Here is a 20485-nt window from a genome sequence, read left to right on the forward strand (position 1 = left end):
TCAGAGGTACTGGAAAGACTTGGCGGTCAAGCAGGTTGTCTGTCCCCAGAGCTGCCTTGCAGAAATCCTCATGGGTGGTGGAGAACGCACTGAGCAGGGAATGAGGGCATTCAGGGGCTTGGTCTACTTTTCTGGTCCAAGAATCAGCAGCTACCGAGCTGTGTGACCTCGGGCGAGTCATTTAACCTCTCTGGACCTTGGTTTGTTTATTTAAAAAATAAAAAATTTGAACTAGAGGCTTAAGGGTACCATTGAACATTCTGCTCCTAAGTGGAAACCACCAGTTCCTGTATGAGCTGAACCACCTTAGAATCACATTTGAGAACATGAAAGGGTCTTATAGAGCAGGGGTCCCCAACCCCTGGGCTGCAGATCGGTAGCGGTCCGCTGCCTGTTAGGAACCGGGCCGTACAGCAGGAGGGGAGGGGCGGGTGGTCCAGCGAGTGAAGCTTCATTTGCTGCCCCCCATCGCTCCCCATTGCTCGTGTTACCTCCTGAACCAACACCTCCCCACCCCCTCCACTGTCCGTGGAAAAATTGTCTTCCACGAAACTGGTCCCTGGTGCCGAAAAGGTTGGGGACCGCTGTTATAGAGCATTTCATCCTACCCTCTTATGTTTACCCAGAAGAAAACTGAGGCCTGAAGAGAGGAAGCGACTTGCCCATTCACAGAGTGAATGAGCTGCAGAGCCAGGGCTAGAAGGAGGCCTGTGATTCCAGTCACCTCTACAGCCTGGTTCTCAGAGTGAGGCCCCTCCAGTAGCCTCAGCATCCCCTGGGAATTTGTTAGAAATGCACATTCTCAGGCCTCACCCTAGACCTCCTGCTGAATCAGAAACTCTGGGAGGGGGGCCCAGCATGATCCTTGATTGGACAAGCCCTCTGGGTAAGTCTGATGCCTGTTAACGTTTGGGAGCCACTGCAAGGCAGCACGTGACTGTCCCTTTAAGACCAGAAGAAAGACACTGGAAACCGGCAGGCTTCCCTGGAGAGGCTGAGACTGGAGGCGAAAGGGTAGAGTAATATTACAGAGGAAGGGACACACTCTTCCCAGCTGACCTCAGGCTGTAGATTTCCCAAAGCAAGGACCCTCCTGTAGCCTGTCCCGGCACCTAAGAGCTGCAGCTGTCGCAGGCGTCTGAAGTTGGTCTGGGTTGCCGGCTGCCATGCTGCAAAGGACTACATTTCTTTCTCACTGTCGAGTCCAGCTGTTCCCATCTGTGCATCTGTGCCCGGAGAAGCATGCCACTTTAACATCAACAGGGTCACCAGCTAGTTCGTTCCAAGAAATTGATGTGTGGAAACAGTGTTTTATGTGTGAATGGTGAAGTGTATATTTAGAAGTCCGGGTGCTCAGCTCCAGGCTGACAGCTCTCAGGAAAAAAAAAAAAGATGGTATGTGCTTCAGAGTTCATTATATCTCCTAGGCAGAAATCTAGGTTTAAAGGGTTGCTTTAAAGTAGCACATAATGGCACCTATAAATCCCGGTTCCTGAGGTACGTACATTTGTCACTCCCTAAAATGACTTTTTCACATGTTCTTTATGTGGTTGGCTCAGAGCATAAAAACTTGGCATTCTGCATAATTTCTAATCAAGTCCCTTTCCATTTCCGTGAGTGTGTGTGTACACACGCTGAGCTCTGGCTATCCCTACCTGCCCAGCTGTCTCAGCTGTGAGCTTAGCCACACCCAGGCCCAGAACCCACCCTGTGCAGGGGGGAGAGGGCACGGTAGTCCCAGGCTGGCAAGGGAGCAGGTGTGAGATGTGTCTGGCTGCAAGAGGCCATCACAGAGTATCTGGAGTGAGCTCACAGAGTCGGACGAATTCCTGTTCCTTGCCTGCCATGTCAGCCCAGAATGGAATGACTGTGCTTCTCCCTAGACCCCTGACTCCTTCTCTAGTTTCTTGCTAGGACCTGCCACCCTTCCTGAGTCCTAGCCTTTTCTCATCCTTGCCAGCCCCTGCCAGGGTGCCTGACTCCTCTGTCCTCTGTCCCAGCCACGCCCAGGGTCCTGTTCTCAGTGACTTGAACATCCAGGATCGTAACTACCTTTGTCCTTCCAGGCTGGGGCTGGATTAGGTGGGCTAGCGTTGTGTCCCATGAGGCCAGTACCTGGGCAATCAGAGTGGGCTGTCATGGAACGAGGCAGAGAGCTGATTCAGAGCCAGTGTCCTGGAGGCAGGTGCTATTGACCAGCAGGCAGATCCTAGCTAACGCTTTCACCCAGCTTACAAGGCGCCAGGCACTGTTCTGAGTGGACACAGGTTCACTCCTCCGTTCCTCTCTACGACCCAACGAGGCAGGTATTGTTATCCTATTTACTAGTGAGGAAACTGAGGCACAGAGCAGTTATGACCTGGCCGTCTAGTAGATGCAGTAGCCAGGAGCCGCAGCGTGTGCTACCCCAGGGGCCAAATCTGACCTGCTGCCTGCTGTAGAAATACTCTTCCGGGAACAAAGCCACCCCCACTCATTTACATATCACCTATGGCTGCTTTCCAGAGATAGGGCAGTGTTGAGTAGTTGTAACCAAGACCCTGAGACCTGCAAACCTAAAATATTCACTGCTGGTCCTTTACAGAAAAGGTTTGCCCATCTCTGCGGTATATCATACTGCTTCTCATGACTCCCATGAAATTGAATGCAGATTGTTTTATGTATGTACCAGTGGGCAATTTTTCAGATTCTCACATGAGAAACCCCCCCAAGACAATAGAACTGCAGCTTTACGGAGTTTGGAAAGCCAGAGTTTTGGGCAACCAACTGCCAACACCAATTCAAAGCACAGCAGCAGAGGCAGGGCCAGCGGTGAGACGGGGACAGTTCAGTCAGAGCTGGTGGGAAAGAAGCGGAGAGGCAGGAGGGTGATTGCTGCAGTACCTGCCTCACCCCATCCAGGCTCTCGTTCATTGTTCAGTAGCTGGTGTATGAGGGACGCAGGGCCAAGGTGGCTTCAAGGTCATGGACGAGACCCCTCCACAGCTCACGGCCACCTGCTGGCCTCACGTGCACCTGCTCCTTTGTAGAACCTGGCTGGCAGCCCTGCCCTGATTGCCTGTGTGTATCCCCTCGTGCAGTCCCAGTGCAGTGTCAGGGAGGAGAGAGCCGCTGTGCCGAGAGCTGGTGAATGGTCAGCTCTCGACAAACGTGAGCTGTTTTTCCTTTGCGTCTTAGGGTTCCAACCCTGAGAGCAGAGTATTAGAATCGCGCCTTTATAAATAGCAAACCCCACAATGATGGAACTCTTACTGGGGTAGGCAGAATAACGTGCCCCTCACAAAGATCTGTACATCCTAATCTCTGGAACCTGTGAATATGTTTCCTGACATAGCATGGGGAGTTAAGGTTGCAGATGGAATTATGGGTGTTAATCCGTTGACCTTAAAATAGGGAGGGTGTTCAGGATCATCCAGGTGGGCCCGTTGTAATCATGGGGTCCTTAAAAGTGGCAGAGAAGATCAGAAGAGGTCAGATGGATGCCACACGAGAAGGACTTAACCCACTGTTGTTGGCACTGACCGTGAAGTAAGAGGGTCATGGGCCAAGGAAAGTAGGTGGCCTCTAGAAGCTGGAAAGGAGGATTCAAGAGTTCTCCTCTAGAACATCCAGAAAGGAGCACAGACCTGCCAATACCTTGATTTTATCTCAGAGAGACCCTGTCAGACCCTTGACCTCCAGAACTGCAAGATAATAAACTTGTGTTTTAAGTCACTAAATATGTGGTCATTTGTTACGGCAGCAGCAGGGAACTACTCCACTTACCAGGAGTCTGACAGTTTGCTAAGCGCTTTACTGATGCCACCAACTCACCTAATCTTTGCGGTGAGTGAGAAGTATTATTATCCTCATCAAATAGATGAGCCAGCCGAGGTTCAGAGAGATTGACAAAGGTCGCATAGCCGGTCAAGGGCAGAGCTGACTTTAGACCACCTGCAGGAGGCTGCCCTTCGCCGTGCAGGCCTGACCCTGCCTGGTAGGGAGGCATTCTGAGGAAGCTGCTTTTCTTTCCCCGAGGTGCTCTTCAGGTGCCAGAGGAAGGTCTTCCGGATTTGTCTTTGCCAAGACGAATGAAGTTGTTACGCAGATGATTTGAATGGCGTGGGACCTGAGGCTGTCTGTCAGAGCTCGTTTCTTCCGATGATCTCCAAGCCCTTTCCTGCCAGATCCCAATTCTCTCTCTTAGCAGTTCTCTTAGTTTTCTCTTTCGGGAAGAGAAAGTCTAATTGCAGGGGCTGCTGGCAGAAGACCTTCAGCTTGTGTCCTAATGCACGCCTAGAGGTGGAGACGGGGGAAGATCCTCAACTTAACAGAATACTTCGCTTCTTTACTAGTAGGGCTCTTAGCACATGAGACATCTGAAAATTTCCCCTTAGGAGCCCAAGTACAAGGGGAGGCGTAATGTCTTGCTTTTCGAGGTATAAGAAAAGCATCACGATGATGTGCTCAAGTCCTCCTTTTTCTCTCTGATGGAACACAAACACTGGGTCTCTCTCACAGACTGGGAAACGGGGTTTTGCCCAGTGTTGGAGGTGAGGGTCGACTGAGGCCTCCTGCCTCTCAGGACCACCTGCTTCCCACAGGCTCTCGGTGCCCCACTCTGGCTGGGACAGGCCGAGGGGCTCCACTTTGGACCGGGGTCTGATGGAAGAGAAGGGAGGTGGACACACATCCCGGGCCGTGGAAGTGGCACGGCCGACCGACGGCAAGCAGAGACTAGCCGCTGTTGTGCTGGGGTGAACCACCCGCTGTGTGGTGGTGTGAATCCTGCCTCACGAGCACTGCTCCGATGAACTGGCTTTGATGCTCTGCAGACGCGGCTGCCTGGGCTTCTCGGGCTGGCGGGGCCCAGGCATCAGGCTCTTTAGTGAGAAGAGTGGTCCCTTATCATCAGCGGGAAGCCAGCAGGCAGGTGATACAAACGTACATTTCGGGATATTCAATTAGCCCTTTTCCTTTTAACCCCAAATAAAGCATGCAACAAGACATCTCAAGAACGGAAGAAAACTTTTCTAAAAACCATTGAATTGTACTTTTGAAAAGGGCGAATTTTATGGTATGTATGTTGCACCCCAATAAAGCTGTTAAAAAAAATAAAAGGAATGGAAGGAAAGGCAACAGCCTTTATGAATTCTTATCTGGGATATTCAGCACTGCTGGCTCCATTATTTAATGCTTAGCCTTCATCCTTCCAAAAGCTGACTCACAGTGGCTCTCCCCAGCAGCCTGGCAGTCTGTTCCTGTCTCACAGTAAAGGAAATGGGGACTTGCAGGGCTGGGCTGTGGAGCTTGTCCAGAAACAATGAAGAGGAGACCCAGTTGTGGGGTGAGAGGAGGACCCCAGGACACTCCTGGAGGCGGACCAGGAGACAGGACAGTCTGTGCCTGTCCCCCGGATGAACTTAGACCTAAGGCCCCGGTGCACATGGCAGGCAGTTACCTGGGACACCGGCCTGGCTGTCCTGCTTCCTCACACCTCCCTGCTCCTGGGCTCTGGATCTCACCACCAAACACCAAAGCTTCAGAAACCAGAATAGCACTGGCTGCAGGGCAGAGTGAGGCCCCCCACCCCAGCCACCCTCAAAGCCTTCTTAGCTCTGCCTGAAAGAGGGGCATATAGGAAACCGAGAAAAACCATAAGAAACAAGAGGGCTCCACTGCTTTCCTGGGGTAATAGTCCTAAAGGCGCCCATACACAGGGACCAGAAGCAGAGCTGCCACTTCCAATGAGCACACAGTCCAGCGTGGGCAGAGGGCTAAGGGTCCTCAGCCATGTGAGCCACGTCCTAAGTGGCTCTGTCTGTCCCCTCGGTAGAGCTTGGCCAGTCCTGCTGTCCAGCCCCAAATCACTCTGACCTCCAGCAACAATCATGCAATGAGCCCCTTCTGTTGCTACTTTAGGATTCATCCTAAAATCCAAGGGCAGAGCCAGGTGCTGGGTTTTTGCTTTGGGAGAGGTCTGGGCTACAGCCTCTCCTGCAGCTCCTCCAAAAAAGTCACCAGCACCTGAGTTTCCACTGAAGTGCATGACAGGAGCTGACAAAATGGCTCAGCTTCAAAAGATGGGGATCTCCAGGAACGTGGTCCTAGAGAGGACAGGTGGTCAGAAGTGGGTGGCACTGGGCAGCATCACAATGTCTGTTTCACTCCCAAACCCATTTTCTTACCACTCCATTGTGCAGCCTCAGCACTGCCCAGACTCTGGAGCAAAAGCAGCCGGGCGAGCCCCCGTGCGGGCTGCTCTCTGAAACAGCTGCCCTCACGCAGGTACTCCTGCTTTCAGCACAGCGGCTCCGACAGCGGCTCCGGGAGCCTCACAGGCTTGGCTGGGTCTCCAGACATGCTCATCGTGCCTGCCTGGTGAGCCTGGGCTCGGTGCTCAGCCCTGCGGCCTTGGGTGCATTAACTGCTCAAAGCTTCGCAAGCTCCTTCCCTGCCCCACTTCCCTCCTGTCTCCGTGAATTAGCATGGAAGCTGTCAGGACCTGAATCGGTAATTCTCTGCTCTCATTAGTGGGCTGCATGTCAAGCACTGTGGGTGTGTCTCTGAGACCATATTGTGGCATTTCCTGGATGCCCTCTGTGATCACTGGCAGAACTTTCTGGAAAACAGGTCATGCACAGTGACGCCCAGGCACTCACGTGGGGAATGGATGAGCTGAGTGAAAGGTCTCCAGAAACCCATAAATCTTTCTCACAGGGGCCTCCGAGGAAGGGCTCGAGCAAGTAATGGTCAAATTGTACTTATCCAGCCAGACACAGACGCTAACCAATGTGCATGAACGGGGCTCCTGGGCGGGCCGGGCATACACCTTTCAGTTGCTGGCTGGTAGAAAGATCTGGATCATTCCAAGAAAAGGGCCAGAGCAGCTGGGGTTAGAGGGCCACCCGGAGGGACTCTGGGAAGCAGCTGTTTACCAGCGCTGTGAAGGTATCTCAGTGGTTTAACAACTGCTGTGAACCAGTGCAGGCCATCTGAGCAGCCTCCCGGGACCTGAAGTTTTTCCAGTCCTCAAGCCAGACAGTGTATCTCGCCCATGACATGGAGGCGGGGCTGCCGTCAGGAGTATGGTTTCAACGTCAAGTTCTTTTACATCTCTGACCTGCAGTTTCCTCTCATCTATGATGGGAACGATAGAACCTATATCACAGGGCCGCTGCGATGGCCTGGCCTCACCACCTGGCAGGGCCAGTGCAATGGAATTGGGGTAGAGTGTACGAGGGGATCAGCTCCGGGGGCAAAGGTTTTGCAGCAAACACCCAAGATTAGTCTGTAGTCCCCTCCTCAGTGGACCTCAAATAATTTTTGAGTGGCACTTTGCCACTTTGGACAGTACCTTTGGTGATGGCTAGTAGGTGGCACTTCGGCATACGTGCTTGTAGGTTCATAAACTATTTCCAAATCATATGGCCAATCCGGGGCCTTTCAGACTTACAGTCTGCACTGTTGTTCTTCCTTCCCCATCCACAGGCCGTCCCAGGCCTGCTGGGGCCCTGACAGCTCTGGTTCTTGTTCTCCAGTTTCTGCTCTGTAGAGCCATCTGTCCAGAGGCTGAGAGAGACAGTTGGCCATGGGAAGTCCCGAGCAGAGAGGGGCATAGCATGGCAGTGTCTCTCCAGCCGATGGGCTTCCTGAGGCCCCACTGGGGCACACTTCCTGCTCACACCACGTGGTTGTTTGTGGTGAGTCAGGGAAGGCAGAGGAATAGCTCCCCTGCCTGGGCGTTACACAGGTGCCACTTGAGCCCCGTGTGTGGCTGTCTGGTGAAATGGCCCTTCACTGTTCCCTCTCAGCCTCTTCTCCCTAGGACACAGACAAGCACCAGGGCTGGGTGAAGAATGGGCTGGGACCACAGCCCCTGTGCTGTTCTAAGGATCCTCCAAACACTGGCTCGGCCGCCGGACTGAGTTCACTGTGCCCTGCTCATCTGTGCCATGAGTGACCTCTTCCCTTGGGCGCCCTCAGCCCCCTGCATAGACACCTCTCTCTGGTCACCCCCTCAGTTGGTCAGGGATGGCCAAGTAGGACTGAACCCCAGCAGGGGCCACAGCCTGCATCTGCTCCTGGGGGCGGGTCTCATCCCTGGATGAGAGACATCCGTGGGTCTGGCCCCTCACCAGATGTGTCCAGACTCCCCTGGCCCCCTGCAGAGGACCCAGCCAAGGCTCTTGCCTGGGGCCTCTTTACAGCTCCAACTACGTCAGACATGGTCCTCCTTGTAGGTCTGCTTTCTTAGTGGAGAGTGAGGGGAGTTGGGTCTAGGACTGGTTAAGGGGAGGCCACTCTTTGTAGACATGGAAACCCTTCATGTGGGGGCTACACAACAGCAGCATCTTCCAGGACTGGGACCTCAGGGCAAGGCCATTCCTCTTTGTAATCTGAACTCAAGAAGTGTCAGTGGAAGAGCACCGCGGTGGGCTGTGAGGCTGTGTGGGTCCTTAGCCGCTGATGCCCACTGAGCTAACATTTATTATGTGCCAGGCACTGTGCTAAGCTCCTTACATGGACCAGCTCATTGAATACACTCCAACAGCCTATGAAGAAGGTACTTTTAGTATCCATTCCACTTTCCAGATGAGGAACGAAAGTGCAGATAAGCTAGACTAAACTGGCAAATGGTCGAGCTGGAGTATGGATTCTGTCTCTACAGCCAGTGCTCGTAAGGAAACAAAATGAATGGATTAGCAGAGGCAAAGCCTCCTTACCTAAGAGATGTCACATGTAAGGTGTAGAGCAGGGGGTCAGTATACTTTTTCTTAAAGGGCCAGAAAGTACATATTTTCCACTTTGCAAGCCATATGGTCTCTGTCATACCCAGTCTGCCTTTGTAGCTCTAAAGCAGCTATAGCTAACACGTAAGCAAGTGAATGTGATGTGTTCCAATAAAGTTTTATTGACATAATAGATGGTGGGCCAGATTTGGCCCTCAGACCATAGTTTGCCACCCCTGATGCAGAGGAAAGCTTCAATGCCCTTGACAAACTGGGTGACCTCAGATTAGTCATTTACCATCTTCATCTTTGGTTTCCTCTTGTCTAATAACTAACCACTATGGGGTACTTATTAACTGATTTGTTTTAAAATGATGCACTGAGCCCCTTGTAAGAGCCACGTACTGTGCTGGGAGCCAAAGATACAGCAGGGAACAAGACAGAGGTCGTCCTGTTCTCATGGAGTCCACACCTGTGAGCATGACAGAGATAACCTTGTGTAAGGACATCAGCTAGCACCGTGCTTCGCTCAGGCAGAAATTCAACAAATATACCTCTTCCCATTGTCACGCCCCGACTCATTATTCAGGACCCACTGCTTTCAAGTTTGTTGTCATTTGTACCCATACTGAGTAAAAAGGCAGGAGCATGTGATGGAACCCAGGACTTTAATATGTTTATAATCCATTTTTATGAAACACTGGCCTAATTGTGAATTATAATTTTTTCATTAACTGATCTCATTTTACTTGGTAATATCCATTTAGGTATGTGCGAGCAGTGAAACTCCATTTCTGTTAAATATTATGTGATTCAGTTGATTCACTGATTTAGATTATTACTACCCCCCATTCCAAATGAGTGAGTCATCCATCTTTTGAGAGATAACAAGGACCTTCAGGATCAGGCGAGCCCCGTGTTGCCCTTCAAGCGTACCTAGTTGGGGGGCCAAAGGCAGCCTGAGTTCTGGGATGGAGTTTTGAGTAGCACCACAGTCCTAAAAGCTCTTGCTTTGTCATAGAAATGCACATGTAGTTTGCATTTTACTCTTTAATACATCCTAATATGTTTAACATATCTGAGTTTCCTCCTGTATCTTTAAGGAAAATTGGTAACTGAGATGATAGGTCATGTTTGTCTTTGGAATTCACCTCTATCCAGCCCTTTGCTCTGTAGAGGCAGTGCGGCTTCGTGGTTAGGACTACTGCCTCGGGGGACAGACATCCTGAGATTGCACCTCAGCTACCGCACTTCCTTCCGAGTGAACTGGGGCAAGTTTCCCATCCTCTCTGTGCCTCACCTTCATTATCTGTAAAATGGAGCCAGTAGTACTTCCCACCTGGTAGGGTGAGTTGAGTCGATATGTGAAAAATGCTTATAGCAGAGCCTGACTCATGGTAAACACTCAGCAAGTGCTAGCCGTGATAGTTATCCCAGGAGTTACACGGATCTCCAGTTTGGGGTATGTCCCAAGGACATGGCCCCCGAAGAGGAGAGGTGCATACACACTTTCACCCAGCGCCTGCGAGTCCCGGCTCCATTTACAGAAGTTTTGGCATCTCTCTGACTAAGGTCTCCGGCATCGGCGTGCTCGCTCTGCTTTCAGAATCTTCGGCTCTCTAACTTGCAGGGAGCTACAACGGCTCCCTTCTGTCCATGACACCCTCTGTGCCTCCAGTGATGGGGGCTTCCTCCCTCTGCAGCACCCCTTCCTAGGTGCTGGAAGGATCCCCCTCTTACTCCTATAGGCCTCCTCCGCTTCCCAGACTGGTTCTTCCAAGAGTCCGTCAGGAGGAAGTGGTGCTAAGAGCTGTGGTCTGCAGCTCTGAGCTCTCCAACCTTGAAGACCATGGAACCCTAGCCCCTGGCCTGTCTCGGCCTGTACCTTTAAGTTACCTAGCATAGGTGTGCATGCACCTACTGGCTCCATACAGACAGCTGAGGGGACTTTGGCAAGTGTGCCAAGCCTGCCTCTCCTGTTCCTAATGCCCCTTCTGCTTCCTCCTGGTCCCTGTCTCATTCCAGGCTCCTAACTGTCTCTTACATCATGTTTATGAGCATGGAAGGCGCCGTCCAGTGATCTTGGCATCTCTATCCAGTTTTTCTGATTGCTGACCTTGAATGGTGGGCTTGACTACCCGTCCCTGGGAACGAATTCCATAGTCTTGACCTGTCAGCCTATGTCCTGGCAAGACCTACCCATTATCGCCATAAAAGGACTTAAATGACCCTCCGGGCTCCTCTTGCTATAGCAACCCTGATTACCATTTGTTGTGCACTTATTCTGAGTCAAGTGTTTTATACACATGACCGTAAGTAATCCTCACAGATCTTGGGGGTGGTGGGTGGGTATTATTATTCCCACATTACAGGTGGGGAAATCAAGGCGTCAAGAGGTTGAGTGTTTGCTTGTGGTCATGTAACCAGTGAATGGTGGAGCAGGGATTTATTTGAATCCAAGCCTCTGCTCTTATAAGTGATAATGCCTCTTCCATTTTTCTTGGAAGCTTCCAGGAAAACGATGAGCTCTTCTTGACCTGGTGTGAGCACTGCCCCCCCACAAAGTCTACCAGGGATCCAATGAGCAGTGCCCAGAGTGCGTGGAGGTTTGGGGATGGTATGGCTGTCCCCTGTGCCAATGATTCCCTGTCCTGGTGGGCAGAGCCTGAGGCAGCAGGAGGCAGTCTGGCCGAGGGTCCTTGCAGCCAGGTGAATGTTGTACGATGGGACCAGGAAACTCACAGCAGGACCATACAGTGGAGACAGAGGTGGACTGGCAAGAACTGGGCAGGGGAGCAGATGCCCAGCTCAGGGACCTGGGTGTGGGACAGGTTCAGAGCTGGCATGGAATGGGGGTGCGATCTGGGGAAAGAGAAGCAGAAGTCCCATTCGTGGACTGGGACCGGCATCTCTGATGAGAAGGCAGACCGGGAAAGGAAAAGGTTCTAACTTAAAGCCATGGGGCATCAGGATCACACCCATCGGCTTCCCAGCAGACCCTGTTGGGTATATTTCTATATCCGTTGCGCTAGTGGTTGTTGGGTGGGTGAATGGATGTATGGATGGATACATGAGTTTGTGGACGCGTGAAGATTCTAGTCTCCCTTCCCCCACCCCCAAAGCTGGGGCTAAGATTGTTTTACCCAAGGCAATGGTGAGGAAGGGAAAGGGGTTGTCATGGCATGTGCAGGGGTGTGCTCTGACCCACTGTCTCCTTATCCCTTCTTTCTCCAGAGGCCCCCGCCAAACCTGAGGAGGCAGAGGCTGAGCCCTTCACAGACTCCTCTCTGTTTGCACACTGGGGCCAGGAGCTCAGCCCCGAAGGCCGGCGTGTGGCCCTGAAGCAGTTCCAGTACTACGGCTACAATGCCTACCTCAGTGACCGCCTACCCCTCGACCGGCCCTTGCCTGACCTCAGACCCAGTGGGTGAGCAGAGTCAGTGGCCGGGCCCTTGTTGACCTGCAGGTGGGGAGGTGGGGTCACCACAGTGCTGGGGACAGAGCTAGGACTTGGCGTCTGGACTCCTGGGTCTCTTCCTGGCTTCAGCCATGGTCTGCCCACTTGGCCTGCGTCAGGCAAGTCACTCTCTCCCTACTCCCCCAGCCTCAGTTTCTCCATCTGCTAAGCAGGGGGAAGGCTTTCTTCCATTAGAAATTTGAAGGATTAATAACCTAATTTAATCCTTAAGGGAACGAGAATCATCTGGCATTCCTGTTAATAAGTCATTTTAACCCAATCAGTTGCGTTTTTATGAACAATTCTTTTTTTCTGTAAATTAGTTTTTTAAAGTACATCCATCTTCTGAGGCTAACAAGTCATTACACCCAACAGAGAAGTCTGTCTTGACTTCTCTCTTCGTTAGAGACGATGTTCCTTTAAGGTTCAGTTAGAATTTTTATTACTCCTAATTATTAAAAATGTGGGCATGTACCATAGCTGAGAAGATCTCATTAACTTTTGTGAGCTCCCCACCAACACCTTCTTTTCTCCACTTTCCCCTTATTTTTAAAATTTTCTTAAAAGCTGCAAACCACAGTGAGCTTATATCTGGAGTTTTCAGGAAAGATCTTGCTGCTGGGCTTGAGGGCTATATTCTTTGGGAAGGAGAGTTCAGTTCAGTTTCATAGACATTTATTGAGCACCTGATGTATGCCATTTAGTTGGATGTGGTTTTTCTTGGCCCAGGAGAACTTGGCTGGGCTCTAGAGATGAAAGAGCAGCTGAGGATCTACAAGGGGAGAGAAGAGTATATGTTCATTTAAAGGGTATTTATTGAGCACTTACTATGTGCCAGAATAGTCTAGACCCAGAGATAGAGCAGTGAACAAAACGGACAGGAATCCTTACCCTCGGGGAGCTTGTGTTCTATTCTAGTTAGGTGAGGACAGATAATAAACAAAGCAAAGTCACCTATGTAGCAAGTACTGTGGGGAAATGTAGTAGTAAGTACTGTGGGGAAATGTAAGGTGGAAGAGGGAGATTGGAACAGCCTGGAATAGGAGGAGGGGTTGAATTTTTAATGAGATGGTCAGAGGAGGCCTCACTAAGAAGGTGACATTTGAGCAAAGACCTAGAGGAGATGAGGAAGTGAGCCATGTGGATACTCAGAGGAAAAACTTTCTGGACAGGGGGACCAGCATGTGCAAAGTTCCTGAGGTCAACATGTGCCTGGCATGTTTGAAGAAAAGGAAGGAGGTCCCTGTGGCTGGAACAGAGCAAACTAGAAGGCAGTAGTTGGAGATGAGATCAGAGGGGCAACAGGAAGCAGATCAAATCGGGGTGGGGGGTTGGTAGTTCTCAAACTTGGCTACACCTTCAACTCCTCTGGGAGTTTTAAAATAATCCTGATACCAGGCTCTACCCTAGACCAATTGGGCAAGAGTTTCCAGAGGTGGAACTCGGTGCCCATGTTGTTTAGAGTTCTCAGGTGATTGCCATGCACAGCCCAGGTTAAGAATTGCAGAGAAGGGCTCTGTTAACTGTTGCAAGGTATGTGACTTTTACCCTGTGAGGGGCTCCATGGGAAGAGAGCCGCATGAAGAGAGACACAGGGTGAGGTCTGGAAGTGTCCCGAGCTCAGGAGCTTCTGTCCCTGTGGAGTTGGGGGTGCATCGCCCTCCCAATATGTGGATGTGCTCACCAACCTGGATGCTCTCTGAATTCCATATTTTAAGGATTTTTATGGAGGCATCATTACGTAGGCATGATTGATTATTAACTCATTTTCCAGCCTCTCCCCTCTCTCCAGAGAATGGGGGGTAGGACTGAAAGTTCCAAACTTCTAATCATGTCTTGGTCTTTCTGGTGACCAGCCCTCATTCAGGAGCCTGCCAAGAATCTTCCTCATTAGATCAAAAGATACTCCTACCTGGGCAGAAGACCTAAATAGACATTTCTCCGAAGAAGACATACAGATGGCCAACAGGCACATGAAAAGATGCTCAACATCACTAATTATTAGAGAAATGCAAATCAAAACTATAATGAGGTAGCACTTCACACCAGTCAGAATGGCCATCATCAAAAAGTCTATAAATAACAAATGCTGGAGAGGGTGTGGAGAAAAGGGAACCCTCCTACACTACTGGTGGGAATGTAAATTGGTGCAGCCACTATGGAGAACAGTATGGAGGGTCCTTAAAGAACTAAAAATAGAACTACCATATGACCCAGCAATCCCATTCCTGGGCGTACATCTGGAAAAGATGAAAACTCGAATTCAAAAAGATACATGCATCCTGATGTTCATAGCAGCACTATTTACGGTAGTCAAGTAATGGAAGCAATCTAAATGTCCATCGACAGATGAATGGATAAAGAAGATGTGGTGTGTGTATATATATCTCTACACACACATATATATATGAATGAAGTAATGCCATTTGCAGCAACATGGATGGACCTAGAGATTATCATACTAAGTGAAGTAAGTCAGAGAAAGACAGATATCATATGATATCACTTGTATGTGAAATCTAAAAAAAAAACAAATGAAGTTATTTATAAAACAGAAATAGGTTCACAGACATAGAAAACAAACGTATGGTTACCAAAGGGGAAAGAGGGGGGAGGGATAAATTAGGAGTTTAGGATTAACAGATACACATTACTATACATAAAATAGATAAACAACAAGGGCCTACTGTATAGCACAGGGAACTAACTATATTCAATATCTTATAATAACCTATAATGGAAAAGAATCTGAAAAAGAATAGATATATACATATATGTATAATCGAATCACTTTACTGTATACCTGAAACTAACACAACATTGTAAATCAACTATAATTCAATAAAAAGTTATCTGTTTTGAGAAAAAAAGAGATACTCCGATCACCCAGGAAATTCTAAAGGATTTGGGACCTCTGTGTCAGATACTCCTTTCACTCAGTAAATTACAAAGGATTTAGGGGCTATGGGTCAAAGACTAAATAAATATTGTCAGGAACTGGAGGCAGAGATCAATATACGTATTTCTTACTATTTCATAGTATTATTATTAGTCTCCATTTTACACAAGAGGAAACTGAGGCGCAGAGAGATTATGTAATCTGCCCAAGGTCACTAGTGGCAGAACTGGGATTTGAACTCAGGCAATCTGGCAATAGAATTTGTGCTTGTAACCGTCGCTGTGTTTCACTGCCGTGAGGTGTCCATTCGTGTCATTCTACTGGGGATGGGGCCTGCTTTAACAATGTATAGCATGGAGCTGATTGGCTTATCTGGTTCAGGAAGTAGAAAAATTGTTTTAGTGAAGCTCAAAGCTGTTATCAAGGCATAGAGTGAAACCTCAGCGATGGCAAATGTTGGGATTTAGAGCAAGGTGGGTAGGGGTACAGGGAGCATCTGGAGAGAAAGCCAGACTAAGGACAGTCTCTAGAAGAATCACACCAGGTGTACCTTGCTTCAGTCCCAGCTCCTGTGCCTTTCCTCCTTTTACCTCCTGTTTGCCCTTGGGGATTTCTGCCCCTGGAGGCATCCTTGGATTCTGCACTATTCTTTTCTTTTTTTTTTTTTTGCGGTACGCGGGCCTCTCACTGTTGTGGCCTCTCCCGCTGCGGAGCACGGGCTCCGGACGCGTGGGCTCAGCGGCCATGGCTCACGGGCCCGGCCAATCCGCGGCACGCGGGATCCTCCCGGACCGGGGCACGAACCTGCGTCCCCTGCATCGGCAGGCGGACTCTCAACTACTGCGCCACCAGGGAAGCCCTGCTCTTTGTATTCTTGACTTTGCCAAGTTCTAACCCTGATGCTATGCTCATTGGCTTCATTCCTGGACCAGAAAGTGGGTGTCCCAAATTCTTCCCTACCCTCCCTTCCATCACCTCTGGCTGGGCCCTTATTTTATCTCCTTTCTTGGTAATCTGACCACCTTGTCATCTGGCTGAGAGAGGGCCAAAGTGTGCTCAGCGCCTTATACACAGGGCGAGAGGTAACTAGAAGGAAAAAAATCCATCCAACTGGTTGCTAGGTAGGCTTCATTAGTTTATTCATCCAATAAATATTTATTGAGCACCAAGTGTGTGCCAGGTACCCGGTAAAGCGTCAGACAGAACCCTCAAGGAGCTTACACTGTAGTGGGATCCAGAGTGAAAGGTGATGGGATCAGAAGGCAAGTGATCAGAAAACTTGCAGAGGAGCTCCTGCCTCCTTGGGAAGGAGTCATCCATGTAGGTCTCTAGTAAGTCAGGGACTGCACTTGACACCCACAGAAGCCCTGTCCTCCTGGGGCCTCTGCTCAGGAAAGCAGCACCTGGAGGTTGACGTCTGCAAGGAGCCTCCCTTTACCAGTTTTGGCCACTCTCCCCTGGAGATGGAAGTCATCTCAGGTGGCCTTGGCTTGAAGCAGGATTTCGGTCCTCCAACCAGAGGCTGAAGTTAGGCCGCGGCAGTGAGAACGCTGAACCCTAGCCATTAGACCACCAGGGACCAGTGGCCAGTGACAAGGCTCTGGCCCATCAGCTTTGTAGAAATAAATTTCTACAAAGAGACGGAAAGTAGTGAAACAAGTAAAGTGTTTATTGGGAGGAAAAAAGAGTACGTGTGAATAGGCACACACGGGTGGACTCAGAGAGAGAGTAGCCCCCTCGTGGTAGTTTGAATCACTTATATGGGGTATTTCTTCTGGGTTTCTCTTGGCAGTGATCTTGCTTTGCCTGGTTCTGAGCCCTTATTTGGTTTACATGAGGGTCATCCCGTGTGCACGCACCCATCTCTTAGCCAAGATGGATTCTGGCGAAGAAGCCTATGAATAGGTTGACGTCACTCCCTTTTTGATCTTCAAGGATCTTTTCTGTGCATGTGTAGTCGGGAAGGTCTTCTTGACCTCAAGAATGAGACATATGTGGTCTCTACCTTTTATCTGGGCGGGACTCAGCTCCTCTCTCCCTCTGGCTATTTTGGAGTATCTGTCCCCAGGGAACAAACTCCAGCTGCTCAGCCTGAGGCCCATCTATCTCCTGCCTCAGAAGGACATGGGAAATGGAAATGCCACAGTTTCATTAGCCTCCTCTGGGGTCTTTGATCCACGCAGAGAGAGGACGTATTTCCTCCGGGCACCAGGACACTTGGCTTTCGGGGAAGTCAAAGTGCCATTCATTCTTCCTGCATTATATTAATAAGAACAGAGCAGGCCCCTTGGCCATCCAGGTGGGAAGACCCAGGGGAGACAGGACAGTGGTTGCCTCTTCTGGTGAGCCTCCTAGACTTCACCCCACGTGAGGCCTTTGCCAGATCTGGACAGGGTTTGCCTTCTTGCTTCCTGGGGTGAAAGACACAGGGGCCTCAGGATCAAAGGGGAGAAAGTCTGCATCTCAGTTTGGCTGGACTTTACTCCATCCCTCATGTCCCCAGCTACAAGCTCCAGACATCGCCATGGCTTTCTCTATGTCCCTCCTCCTGCCTCCCAGTGTCCCACCTGCCCCTTCTTATCTGTAGCCTCCAAAATAACCTCCCAGAGGCAAAAAGAGAAGAAGGGGAAGACAAGTCTTGATTGGGGTGTGGACTACATAGGTATATATATTTGTCAAAACGCATCCAACTACACACTTAAGATCTGTGCATTTCACTGCATATAGATTAAGCATCAACTTTTTGAAAAATTATGGTGTGAGAAAGAGATCAAGGAAGTCCTTTGCCTGTGGGATGGAGAGGGAGGATGGAGGAGACATCTTTAGGAAGGTCACTGAGAAAAGGGGTTGTGATTCTGGGGAAGGAGGATCGTGGAGGGCTAAAGCAAGCTTGCCAGATCAGGACAGGAAGGTAAGCTGGGCCTCCCACCCCAGTGATGGCGGGTGGGGTAGTTAGCATATTGGTACTCACCAGCTCCACAGCAGCCGGTGCCTGCCTCATTCTTTCCTGCAGGCAGTGCGTATTATTTCCATACAGGGGCCAGGGGATATAAGGGATGAGCCCTTGATCTAGTGGGCATTGGGTATGGGTAGGAACAGGAGGGGCTCGGGGGCTCCGACTTCAGGGCTGTCACATTGCCATGGCAACTCTATGGCCTACCTCTAAGGTAGCTCAGGGCAGAGCCTCCAGCAGGTGTTGCTTCCTGCCTCTTGCGGGCAGATCCTCAGAGGCCCCTGAGCCATCAGTAATGATGTTGCCTTTCTCGCCAGCATCCCCTGAGGTCCACATCCCTCCCAGGAGTGAGGGTGGACTGGCTCTTGGGTTGACTGGTAGGTTAAGGCCTGGGGCTTGAGGCACAAGGGGCTGGTAAAGGGGATTGGACTATTTTCTGCAGCCCCAGGTAGGAGCAACTGGGGCAGATCCACACATACCCACCCACAAAGGAGCCCTGGGTCCTGAGCTGGAGAGACCCTGTGTGAACATCCAAATGGAAAGAAGCAGGATGAGATTATAGAAGAGAAAGAATGCAGCCTGGAGCCAGGGCTCTGGGTCCCCCTAGGAGCAGGTTAGGGTCCATCCAAGGTGGCTGTGGGTATTTGCTGCCACCACTATGAGGATGGTCACCAGGTTTGTGTGTATGGATCGGAGGGCCATGGGGTCTTCATGGTGCAACCTCTAGACAGACATCTGAGACCTCTGAACTTTGGGGGTCAACAGTGCTGTCTTCATGAGTGTGTATGGTAGGCAGGATAATGGCCTCCCAAGGGTGTTCACATCCTAATCTCTGGAACCAGTGAATATGGTATGTTACACGACAAAGGAGAATTAAGGTTGCAGGTGGAATTAAGGTTGCTAATCAGCTGACTAAAATAAGGAGATCATCCTGAATTCTCTGGTTCGACCCAATGTAATCACAGGGCACTTGAAAGTGGAAGAATAAGCCAGAGAGATGGCTATGTGAGAAGGACTCAACCAGCCATTGCTGGCTTTGAAGATGGAAAAGAGCCATGAATGTGGGCAGCCTTTAGATACTGAAAACGGCAAGAACAGTATCTAACAGATTATCACCTAGAACCTACAGAAAGGAGTGCAGTTCTGCTGATACTTTGATTTTAGCCCAGTGAGACCTTTGTCAGACTTCTGGCCTCCAGAACCAGAAGATAACAGATTTGTGTTATCTGAAGTCACCAAGTTTGCAGGGCTTGTTTACGGCGGCAGTATTAGTATCAGGACACTATACAGTGGGCCCCTTTTGCACAGGATCCTGAGAAGGCTAGAAGGGCTCTGCGCTTGGTTTAATGATCTGCTGTTGCTGTGCTAAAATTCTTAATAATTTTTCAGCAGGGGCCACCATATTTTCCTTTTGCACTACAAGTTATATATCTGGTCCTGGCAGGGAAGGGGGGCGTTTTCAGGTGAGGAGCTGGGACATGATTGCTGGATCATCTGGGGGTTCCTACGCTGGGGCTAAGGATTTACACCAAGAGCCGCCACTTGCTTACTTAACGTGGCAGGCACTGTGCAAACTGCTTAATGTCTATGTTGTCCTTTAACTTTATCCTCTCGTCTCTCTGGGGTAGTTATTATTATTTCCATTTTATATAGGAGAATATTTGCAAGGTTAAGAAATTTGATCAAGCTCCCAGCAGTGGTGTGTTGCAGAGCCAGTATTTCTACCTGTGTCTGTGTCTCCAGGACACTACTCAGGCCCCTTGCCCCGCCCTGCCTAGGGGAGCTTTTCTAGTTTGGGATTTTGGCTCTGTGGAGATGACCCAGAAGTCTTTGAAAGATGAGGCTTCCATGAAAGCAGCCTCAGGACAAAGGAGGTAAAATCAACACCCTGGGTAATAGTTCTGCTGTTGCATCAAAAATTCTGACTAGGGCTTCCCTGGTGGCACAGTGGTTGAGAGTCCACCTCGATGCAGGGGACACGGGTTCGTGCCCCGGTCCGGGAAGATCCCACGGGCCGCAGAGCAGCGGGGCCCGGGAGCCAGGGCGGCTGAGCCTGCGCGTCCGGAGCCTTTGCTCCGCAACGGGAGAGGCCACAACAGTGAGAGGTCCGCGTACCGCAAAAAAAAAAAAAAAAAAATTGCTGACTACACAAACATAGGGAGAAATACTTCTTAACTGGAGCAACCTGGGAAAATGCTTCTGAATCTTAGTTAATTAAACATATCATGGGCCAATAGTATCACATAGTTGTTCTTAAAGATGATGTAATCTTGAGCTGTATTAATGCCTTAAAATGGGGAGGCAATAGTTTTGTTTTACTCAGATCACAGCTGCAGAATTGGATTTCATGGGATATAGAGAAAGTGGCATATGTTTAGAGGAGAACGACTCAGAAGAGCTGAGTAACATGACAAACAGATGAAGTTTTTGCTAGATTATAGAGTGATATGTAGAACCCAATTCCC

General features: G+C 50.0%; 1 protein-coding gene across 1 annotated transcript in view; it reads left to right on the forward strand.

The window, feature by feature from the left end:
• The window catches only part of GALNT18 (polypeptide N-acetylgalactosaminyltransferase 18), a 338519-nt gene that overhangs the window by 153556 nt on the left and 164478 nt on the right, over positions 1 to 20485 (forward strand). The window contains exon 2 of the mRNA XM_024757098.1: positions 11946 to 12138. Within this exon, the coding sequence (XP_024612866.1) occupies positions 11946 to 12138 (193 nt within the window). The remainder of the gene's footprint in view (positions 1 to 11945; positions 12139 to 20485) is intronic.

This window comes from Neophocaena asiaeorientalis, unplaced genomic scaffold, assembly GCF_003031525.2.
Source record: "Neophocaena asiaeorientalis asiaeorientalis breed wild unplaced genomic scaffold, Neophocaena_asiaeorientalis_V1.1 scaffold504, whole genome shotgun sequence".
NCBI classification, from domain to species: Eukaryota; Metazoa; Chordata; class Mammalia; order Artiodactyla; family Phocoenidae; genus Neophocaena; species Neophocaena asiaeorientalis.